The following is an 11,588-nucleotide window of genomic DNA, read 5'->3' as shown; positions in this document are numbered from 1 at the left end:
TATATCTAGCAGAGCTGTGTTGCATTAAGGCAGCTACCGGTAAATATGTTAATACATTATGAAGTAAAATATATTGGATACATTCAGATCGAGAAAGCCACAGTTTGGTCAGTTTTCCAGAATAGTCTAGGAGGAATAGTAGAAATATAATATAAAGATAATGGGTAAATACAGACTTTAGCTGGCTTACTGGAATGATGGATTAAGTGGGGTTAAGTGGGGGCAGGGGCTATTAACCAACAGTTCTCCAATACAGTTTCTGTCTATTGTTGGTGTGTCCCACCCTCCACTCTGATTGGCTCATCAGACCTCCTCTGTGAGTATTTAGCAGGGCTCTGTTTTATTTGGTGTCACTTCACTTTAATGTGTGTTGTTGTTAAGAGCTGAAATTCTCTCTTCTGGACTTGGTGAAGTTATCAGGTATGTTTATGATTTCATAATTCTTGTCTTCATTGACTTGCAGTGATTTTTTTGAAGGGCTCAAATTCTGGTTTCCATCTACTAGTACTGCTACTACTACAATTACTACTAAGGGTACAGTCACAGCTAACTTTGATTATACCTAATGTGTCCAAGACTGACACTGTTTGTCTTTTTGCAATCGTTTTAAATGGGAACGGAGTGCAACAAAACGCCCAATTCCCTTTGAAAATCATAGGCCACATATACAGAATCAAAGTTAGTTTAACAGTATCAAACCTGATTAATAATAATGAATAATAGTAATTAAACAACTATTACTACTAGCACCACTGCTACTCATAATGCTAACATTGTTGTTTCCCCTACAGAACGCAACGCAACACTGGTGACTTACAGCCATGTCAACCGCAGGGGATATTCCAAAGGAGGAAGTAACTGACAACATGGATTCCTATTTGACTCGGCAGGAAGAGGAACTCACCTGTCCTGTGTGCCGTGACATCTTTAAACACCCTGTTATCCTGTCTTGTAGCCACAGCTTCTGCAAGTCCTGTATGCAGCAATGGTGGACAGGAAAACCATCACAGAACAAGGCATGTCCTGTTTGCAAAACAAACTCCTCTCTAGATCAACCTCCTATCAACTTAGCGTTGAATAACCTGTGTGAGAACTTCTTAGAGGAGAGAAGTCACAGATGTATTTCTGAGGTTCTCTGCCCTCTACATGATGAGAAACTCAGGCTGTTCTGTCTGGATGATGAACATTTGGCATGCCTAGAGTGCCAAGTTTCTGAAAAACATGCAGGACATAAGTTCAGACCCATTTACGAATCTGCAAAACAACTCAAAGAGGACCTCCAGGAATCACTGGAGGTCTTAGAGGAGAAACTAGAGGACCTTAAAGAGATTAAAGCAGGATATCACCAAACAGCAGAATACATTAAGGTGCAGGCCCAACACACTGAGATACAGATTAAGAAACATTTCAAGAATATTCAGGATTACCTACATCAAGAAGAGAAGGCCAGAATCACTGAGGTGAGGGAGGAAGAGAAACAGAAAAGTCAGATGTTGATGGAAAAGATTGAGAGTCTGTGCAGAGAAATGGTGACTCTTTCCAACACCATCAGAGATGTCGAGGCAGATGACATCTCATTCCTGCATAACTATAAAACCACAGTGGAAAAGGTCCAGCGCACACTGCCAGATCCACAGCCAGTTTCAAAAGTAGTGATGGACATGGCCAAACACCTGGGCAACCTGACCTTCAGAACCTGGGTCAAGATGAAGGAGATCGTCTCCTACACTCCTGTGATCCTGGATCCCAACATCCAGTATACTGGATTCATCCTGTCTGATGATCTGACCAGTGTGTTGTACGATGTTGATGTACGTGAAGAGCTGTATACCAACCCGGACTCCCTGCACGTGGTCCAGGGTTCTGAGGGATTTAACTCAGGGACTCATAGCTGGGACATTGAAGTTGGATACAATAACTCCTGGGAACTGGGGGTGTTAGAAGAGTCTTTCCAGATAAACAATGCAGTTAATGGTTTGTTTTGGTGTTTAGGCTTTAGGAATGGCACATACACAGCAAATGTAGCAGGGTCGGCGACTGCTCTCTCGGTGGAGCAGAAACCCTGTAGGATCAGAGTCCAGCTGGACTGGAACAGAGGAGAGCTGTCCTTCTCCGATCCTGACACTAACACACACCTACACACCTTCACACACACTTTCACTGATAAACTATTTCCATTAATTTCTACTATGCACCATCTCCCTCTGAGGGTGTTGCCTGGGAATGTGATGTGTGCCACTATGGAACATGACTGTAATGTAATGACATTTAGATAAGAAACAAGAAAAAGAAAGAGAATTGTCCTCCCAGTCTTTTTATGGGTGTTGGAAATGTCTCTTAAGTGTAAATCCAGCAGGCTGTTTTTTTCATGTCAGTATTGGATATCACTGTTTTATATTGTATACTGTTGATAGTTTATTTTTAACTTTTTCCCATGCACAGTTTTTGCACGTAGGCAGTGTGGCTAGGCTGTAATAATGTCAGGGGTGGTATCATGGACCACAGCAACAGCTACCCTTTGCTGCTAGACTTAGTTTCACTGTATTTACTTATGACTTATGTTGTATTTTTGTCTTGTAATAAACATTCAGATAAAAGGTGATTTGTGGTGTGTGTGTGTTTTATTGGCATACTGTGTTCATGATAATGTCAGTCAGCAATTCACCATATTTTTTACTTTTTAAATAAAAAATCAGTTGGAGAAGCAGAGCTTCACTCCTAACAAACCAAAAAGGTTTCTACAGAAAGTGTCTAATTTCATCTGCCTGGTTTAAGCCCCTCGGCATCATGGTTTGAAGAGTATGAATGTAGTAACTTTCTCTTCTTAATAAAAGGTTATAAACACCTTTAGATAAGCCAGTTCTGAAAGGAATGAAAATACACCGCACACTGTGTATCTGCTCGGTATATTTTCTTTTAATAATGCAACGTTTCGGTCCCTCTGGACCTTCTTCAGGCAGTTCTAAAATACACTTTCTGGTGAGGATTTGTCTGAACTGTTGTCATGTTGTATTACAGTATAATTACTCACATTGGGTGAACTATATTGAATTTACATAGCGTGATGTTAACAAAGTGGGCAGGCTATTCAAATTGATATCAGATGAATTGAATTCCATTCTAATGAAATGGGCCATAGCTTAGTGCTGAAACAGTCCAGAAACTGGATGGTAGATGATTGATGACTGTTGATGGGCTTGGATGGGGGTTTGTCTAGGTGTGAAATACACACAGATGAGGAGAGACATGCTCTTCAGCTCTTCATCATCATGACCATCATCATCTTTTATAATTTAAACTCTTTACACATTGAAGTATTACATTTCTTATATTAGTTTTATTTTTATTTTTGATGGGTGCTACCCCCCCCCCCCTATGTCCACTTGTCCAGCTTTTGAACACAAACTTTATCCTAACACAAACATTAAATGAAATGATATTGAATGTCATTGTCCCAACACAAACATGAAATGCCATTGACAATGAATGGCCAGTTTTTGTGTTTGTGCAAACTTATTGGCCGGAATGAGATGATATGATGTATGATGATGTATGATAGCGTGATTTTATTACATTTGATTTGGCAATCCATTTGTTTTCTCATGCCAATAAAGCTTAAATTGAATTGAAAAAACAATTATGTGATACAAAAATGACACATTTATTGTATACATATCATGTCTTGTGTAAATTGACTTTACAATAATGTATTTTATTGTTCCTTATATTGGCTCAAATTCACTGTGCTGATTTATATATAGCAGAGCTGTGTTGCATTAAGGCAGCTACCGGTAAATATGTTAATACATTATGAAGTAAAATATATTGGATACATTTTTCAGATCGAGAAAGCCACAGTTTGGTCAGTTTTCCAGAATAGTCTAGGAGGAATAGTAGAAATATAATATAAAGATAATGGGTAAATACAGACTTTAGCTGGCTTACTGGAATGATGGATTAAGTGGGGTTAAGTGGGGGCAGGGGCTATTAACCAACAGTTCTCCAATACAGTTTCTGTCTATTGTTGGTGTGTCCCACCCTCCACTCTGATTGGCTCATCAGACCTCCTCTGTGAGTATTTAGCAGGGCTCTGTTTTATTTGGTGTCACTTCACTTTAATGTGTGTTGTTGTTAAGAGCTGAAATTCTCTCTTCTGGACTTGGTGAAGTTATCAGGTATGTTTATGATTTCATAATTCTTGTCTTCATTGACTTGCAGTGATTTTTTTGAAGGGCTCAAATTCTGGTTTCCATCTACTAGTACTGCTACTACTACAATTACTACTAAGGGTACAGTCACAGCTAACTTTGATTATACCTAATGTGTCCAAGACTGACACTGTTTGTCTTTTTGCAATCGTTTTAAATGGGAACGGAGTGCAACAAAACGCCCAATTCCCTTTGAAAATCATAGGCCACATATACAGAATCAAAGTTAGTTTAACAGTATCAAACCTGATTAATAATAATGAATAATAGTAATTAAACAACTATTACTACTAGCACCACTGCTACTCATAATGCTAACATTGTTGTTTCCCCTACAGAACGCAACGCAACACTGGTGACTTACAGCCATGTCAACCGCAGGGGATATTCCAAAGGAGGAAGTAACTGACAACATGGATTCCTATTTGACTCGGCAGGAAGAGGAACTCACCTGTCCTGTGTGCCGTGACATCTTTAAACACCCTGTTATCCTGTCTTGTAGCCACAGCTTCTGCAAGTCCTGTATGCAGCAATGGTGGACAGGAAAACCATCACAGAACAAGGCATGTCCTGTTTGCAAAACAAACTCCTCTCTAGATCAACCTCCTATCAACTTAGCGTTGAATAACCTGTGTGAGAACTTCTTAGAGGAGAGAAGTCACAGATGTATTTCTGAGGTTCTCTGCCCCTCGGCATCATGGTTTGAAGAGTATGAATGTAGTAACTTTCTCTTCTTAATAAAAGGTTATAAACACCTTTAGATAAGCCAGTTCTGAAAGGAATGAAAATACACCGCACACTGTGTATCTGCTCGGTATATTTTCTTTTAATAATGCAACGTTTCGGTCCCTCTGGACCTTCTTCAGGCAGTTCTAAAATACACTTTCTGGTGAGGATTTGTCTGAACTGTTGTCATGTTGTATTACAGTATAATTACTCACATTGGGTGAACTATATTGAATTTACATAGCGTGATGTTAACAAAGTGGGCAGGCTATTCAAATTGATATCAGATGAATTGAATTCCATTCTAATGAAATGGGCCATAGCTTAGTGCTGAAACAGTCCAGAAACTGGATGGTAGATGATTGATGACTGTTGATGGGCGTGGATGGGGGTTTGTCTAGGTGTGAAATACACACAGATGAGGAGAGACATGCTCTTCAGCTCTTCATCATCATGACCATCATCATCTTTTATAATTTAAACTCTTTACACGTTGAAGTATTACATTTCTTATATTAGTTTTATTTTTATTTTTGATGGGTGCTACCCCCCCCCCTCCCCCTATGTCCACTTGTCCAGCTTTTGAACACAAACTTTATCCTAACACAAACATTAAATGAAATGATATTGAATGTCATTGTCCCAACACAAACATGAAATGCCATTGACAATGAATGGCCAGTTTTTGTGTTTGTGCAAACTTATTGGCCGGAATGAGATGATGTATGATGATGTATGATAGCGTGATTTTATTACATTTGATTTGGCAATCCATTTGTTTTCTCATGCCAATAAAGCTTAAATTGAATTGAAAAAACAATTATGTGATACAAAAATGACACATTTATTGTATACATATCATGTCTTGTGTAAATTGACTTTACAATAATGTATTTTATTGTTCCTTATATTGGCTCAAATTCACTGTGCTGATTTATATCTAGCAGAGCTGTGTTGCATTAAGGCAGCTACCGGTAAATATGTTAATACATTATGAAGTAAAATATATTGGATACATTCAGATCGAGAAAGCCACAGTTTGGTCAGTTTTCCAGAATAGTCTAGGAGGAATAGTAGAAATATAATATAAAGATAATGGGTAAATACAGACTTTAGCTGGCTTACTGGAATGATGGATTAAGTGGGGTTAAGTGGGGGCAGGGGCTATTAACCAACAGTTCTCCAATACAGTTTCTGTCTATTGTTGGTGTGTCCCACCCTCCACTCTGATTGGCTCATCAGACCTCCTCTGTGAGTATTTAGCAGGGCTCTGTTTTATTTGGTGTCACTTCACTTTAATGTGTGTTGTTGTTAAGAGCTGAAATTCTCTCTTCTGGACTTGGTGAAGTTATCAGGTATGTTTATGATTTCATAATTCTTGTCTTCATTGACTTGCAGTGATTTTTTTGAAGGGCTCAAATTCTGGTTTCCATCTACTAGTACTGCTACTACTACAATTACTACTAAGGGTACAGTCACAGCTAACTTTGATTATACCTAATGTGTCCAAGACTGACACTGTTTGTCTTTTTGCAATCGTTTTAAATGGGAACGGAGTGCAACAAAACGCCCAATTCCCTTTGAAAATCATAGGCCACATATACAGAATCAAAGTTAGTTTAACAGTATCAAACCTGATTAATAATAATGAATAATAGTAATTAAACAACTATTACTACTAGCACCACTGCTACTCATAATGCTAACATTGTTGTTTCCCCTACAGAACGCAACGCAACACTGGTGACTTACAGCCATGTCAACCGCAGGGGATATTCCAAAGGAGGAAGTAACTGACAACATGGATTCCTATTTGACTCGGCAGGAAGAGGAACTCACCTGTCCTGTGTGCCGTGACATCTTTAAACACCCTGTTATCCTGTCTTGTAGCCACAGCTTCTGCAAGTCCTGTATGCAGCAATGGTGGACAGGAAAACCATCACAGAACAAGGCATGTCCTGTTTGCAAAACAAACTCCTCTCTAGATCAACCTCCTATCAACTTAGCGTTGAATAACCTGTGTGAGAACTTCTTAGAGGAGAGAAGTCACAGATGTATTTCTGAGGTTCTCTGCCCTCTACATGATGAGAAACTCAGGCTGTTCTGTCTGGATGATGAACATTTGGCATGCCTAGAGTGCCAAGTTTCTGAAAAACATGCAGGACATAAGTTCAGACCCATTTACGAATCTGCAAAACAACTCAAAGAGGACCTCCAGGAATCACTGGAGGTCTTAGAGGAGAAACTAGAGGACCTTAAAGAGATTAAAGCAGGATATCACCAAACAGCAGAATACATTAAGGTGCAGGCCCAACACACTGAGATACAGATTAAGAAACATTTCAAGAATATTCAGGATTACCTACATCAAGAAGAGAAGGCCAGAATCACTGAGGTGAGGGAGGAAGAGAAACAGAAAAGTCAGATGTTGATGGAAAAGATTGAGAGTCTGTGCAGAGAAATGGTGACTCTTTCCAACACCATCAGAGATGTCGAGGCAGATGACATCTCATTCCTGCATAACTATAAAACCACAGTGGAAAAGGTCCAGCGCACACTGCCAGATCCACAGCCAGTTTCAAAAGTAGTGATGGACATGGCCAAACACCTGGGCAACCTGACCTTCAGAACCTGGGTCAAGATGAAGGAGATCGTCTCCTACACTCCTGTGATCCTGGATCCCAACATCCAGTATACTGGATTCATCCTGTCTGATGATCTGACCAGTGTGTTGTACGATGTTGATGTACGTGAAGAGCTGTATACCAACCCGGACTCCCTGCACGTGGTCCAGGGTTCTGAGGGATTTAACTCAGGGACTCATAGCTGGGACATTGAAGTTGGATACAATAACTCCTGGGAACTGGGGGTGTTAGAAGAGTCTTTCCAGATAAACAATGCAGTTAATGGTTTGTTTTGGTGTTTAGGCTTTAGGAATGGCACATACACAGCAAATGTAGCAGGGTCGGCGACTGCTCTCTCGGTGGAGCAGAAACCCTGTAGGATCAGAGTCCAGCTGGACTGGAACAGAGGAGAGCTGTCCTTCTCCGATCCTGACACTAACACACACCTACACACCTTCACACACACTTTCACTGATAAACTATTTCCATTAATTTCTACTATGCACCATCTCCCTCTGAGGGTGTTGCCTGGGAATGTGATGTGTGCCACTATGGAACATGACTGTAATGTAATGACATTTAGATAAGAAACAAGAAAAAGAAAGAGAATTGTCCTCCCAGTCTTTTTATGGGTGTTGGAAATGTCTCTTAAGTGTAAATCCAGCAGGCTGTTTTTTTCATGTCAGTATTGGATATCACTGTTTTATATTGTATACTGTTGATAGTTTATTTTTAACTTTTTCCCATGCACAGTTTTTGCACGTAGGCAGTGTGGCTAGGCTGTAATAATGTCAGGGGTGGTATCATGGACCACAGCAACAGCTACCCTTTGCTGCTAGACTTAGTTTCACTGTATTTACTTATGACTTATGTTGTATTTTTGTCTTGTAATAAACATTCAGATAAAAGGTGATTTGTGGTGTGTGTGTGTTTTATTGGCATACTGTGTTCATGATAATGTCAGTCAGCAATTCACCATATTTTTTACTTTTTAAATAAAACATCAGTTGGAGAAGCAGAGCTTCACTCCTAACAAACCAAAAAGGTTTCTACAGAAAGTGTCTAATTTCATCTGCCTGGTTTAAGCCCCTCGGCATCATGGTTTGAAGAGTATGAATGTAGTAACTTTCTCTTCTTAATAAAAGGTTATAAACACCTTTAGATAAGCCAGTTCTGAAAGGAATGAAAATACACCGCACACTGTGTATCTGCTCGGTATATTTTCTTTTAATAATGCAACGTTTCGGTCCCTCTGGACCTTCTTCAGGCAGTTCTAAAATACACTTTCTGGTGAGGATTTGTCTGAACTGTTGTCATGTTGTATTACAGTATAATTACTCACATTGGGTGAACTATATTGAATTTACATAGCGTGATGTTAACAAAGTGGGCAGGCTATTCAAATTGATATCAGATGAATTGAATTCCATTCTAATGAAATGGGCCATAGCTTAGTGCTGAAACAGTCCAGAAACTGGATGGTAGATGATTGATGACTGTTGATGGGCTTGGATGGGGGTTTGTCTAGGTGTGAAATACACACAGATGAGGAGAGACATGCTCTTCAGCTCTTCATCATCATGACCATCATCATCTTTTATAATTTAAACTCTTTACACATTGAAGTATTACATTTCTTATATTAGTTTTATTTTTATTTTTGATGGGTGCTACCCCCCCCCCCTATGTCCACTTGTCCAGCTTTTGAACACAAACTTTATCCTAACACAAACATTAAATGAAATGATATTGAATGTCATTGTCCCAACACAAACATGAAATGCCATTGACAATGAATGGCCAGTTTTTGTGTTTGTGCAAACTTATTGGCCGGAATGAGATGATATGATGTATGATGATGTATGATAGCGTGATTTTATTACATTTGATTTGGCAATCCATTTGTTTTCTCATGCCAATAAAGCTTAAATTGAATTGAAAAAACAATTATGTGATACAAAAATGACACATTTATTGTATACATATCATGTCTTGTGTAAATTGACTTTACAATAATGTATTTTATTGTTCCTTATATTGGCTCAAATTCACTGTGCTGATTTATATATAGCAGAGCTGTGTTGCATTAAGGCAGCTACCGGTAAATATGTTAATACATTATGAAGTAAAATATATTGGATACATTTTTCAGATCGAGAAAGCCACAGTTTGGTCAGTTTTCCAGAATAGTCTAGGAGGAATAGTAGAAATATAATATAAAGATAATGGGTAAATACAGACTTTAGCTGGCTTACTGGAATGATGGATTAAGTGGGGTTAAGTGGGGGCAGGGGCTATTAACCAACAGTTCTCCAATACAGTTTCTGTCTATTGTTGGTGTGTCCCACCCTCCACTCTGATTGGCTCATCAGACCTCCTCTGTGAGTATTTAGCAGGGCTCTGTTTTATTTGGTGTCACTTCACTTTAATGTGTGTTGTTGTTAAGAGCTGAAATTCTCTCTTCTGGACTTGGTGAAGTTATCAGGTATGTTTATGATTTCATAATTCTTGTCTTCATTGACTTGCAGTGATTTTTTTGAAGGGCTCAAATTCTGGTTTCCATCTACTAGTACTGCTACTACTACAATTACTACTAAGGGTACAGTCACAGCTAACTTTGATTATACCTAATGTGTCCAAGACTGACACTGTTTGTCTTTTTGCAATCGTTTTAAATGGGAACGGAGTGCAACAAAACGCCCAATTCCCTTTGAAAATCATAGGCCACATATACAGAATCAAAGTTAGTTTAACAGTATCAAACCTGATTAATAATAATGAATAATAGTAATTAAACAACTATTACTACTAGCACCACTGCTACTCATAATGCTAACATTGTTGTTTCCCCTACAGAACGCAACGCAACACTGGTGACTTACAGCCATGTCAACCGCAGGGGATATTCCAAAGGAGGAAGTAACTGACAACATGGATTCCTATTTGACTCGGCAGGAAGAGGAACTCACCTGTCCTGTGTGCCGTGACATCTTTAAACACCCTGTTATCCTGTCTTGTAGCCACAGCTTCTGCAAGTCCTGTATGCAGCAATGGTGGACAGGAAAACCATCACAGAACAAGGCATGTCCTGTTTGCAAAACAAACTCCTCTCTAGATCAACCTCCTATCAACTTAGCGTTGAATAACCTGTGTGAGAACTTCTTAGAGGAGAGAAGTCACAGATGTATTTCTGAGGTTCTCTGCCCTCTACATGATGAGAAACTCAGGCTGTTCTGTCTGGATGATGAACATTTGGCATGCCTAGAGTGCCAAGTTTCTGAAAAACATGCAGGACATAAGTTCAGACCCATTTACGAATCTGCAAAACAACTCAAAGAGGACCTCCAGGAATCACTGGAGGTCTTAGAGGAGAAACTAGAGGACCTTAAAGAGATTAAAGCAGGATATCACCAAACAGCAGAATACATTAAGGTGCAGGCCCAACACACTGAGATACAGATTAAGAAACATTTCAAGAATATTCAGGATTACCTACATCAAGAAGAGAAGGCCAGAATCACTGAGGTGAGGGAGGAAGAGAAACAGAAAAGTCAGATGTTGATGGAAAAGATTGAGAGTCTGTGCAGAGAAATGGTGACTCTTTCCAACACCATCAGAGATGTCGAGGCAGATGACATCTCATTCCTGCATAACTATAAAACCACAGTGGAAAAGGTCCAGCGCACACTGCCAGATCCACAGCCAGTTTCAAAAGTAGTGATGGACATGGCCAAACACCTGGGCAACCTGACCTTCAGAACCTGGGTCAAGATGAAGGAGATCGTCTCCTACACTCCTGTGATCCTGGATCCCAACATCCAGTATACTGGATTCATCCTGTCTGATGATCTGACCAGTGTGTTGTACGATGTTGATGTACGTGAAGAGCTGTATACCAACCCGGACTCCCTGCACGTGGTCCAGGGTTCTGAGGGATTTAACTCAGGGACTCATAGCTGGGACATTGAAGTTGGATACAATAACTCCTGGGAACTGGGGGTGTTAGAAGAGTCTTTCCAGATAAACAATG

At 39.6% G+C, this 11,588-nt stretch overlaps 1 protein-coding gene across 1 annotated transcript in view; it reads left to right on the top strand.

Annotated features, from left to right (window-relative positions):
- Positions 1–821: 821 nt before the first annotated feature.
- Positions 822–11,588, top strand: part of LOC306930086 (uncharacterized protein) — a gene marked incomplete at both ends in the record, with an annotated part of 70,718 nt that continues 59,951 nt past the window's right edge. Inside the window, 3 exons of the mRNA XM_079510828.1 lie at positions 822–956; positions 1,671–1,745; positions 2,079–2,225. Of these exons, the coding sequence (XP_079366954.1) occupies positions 822–956; positions 1,671–1,745; positions 2,079–2,225 (357 nt within the window). The remainder of the gene's footprint in view (positions 957–1,670; positions 1,746–2,078; positions 2,226–11,588) is intronic.

This window comes from Electrona antarctica (assembly GCF_951216825.1).
Source record: "Electrona antarctica genome assembly, chromosome: 9".
Lineage (NCBI taxonomy): Eukaryota > Metazoa > Chordata > Actinopteri > Myctophiformes > Myctophidae > Electrona > Electrona antarctica.
The sequence above is the reverse complement of the archived record's forward strand: the minus strand, read 5'-3'. Positions and strand labels throughout refer to the sequence as shown.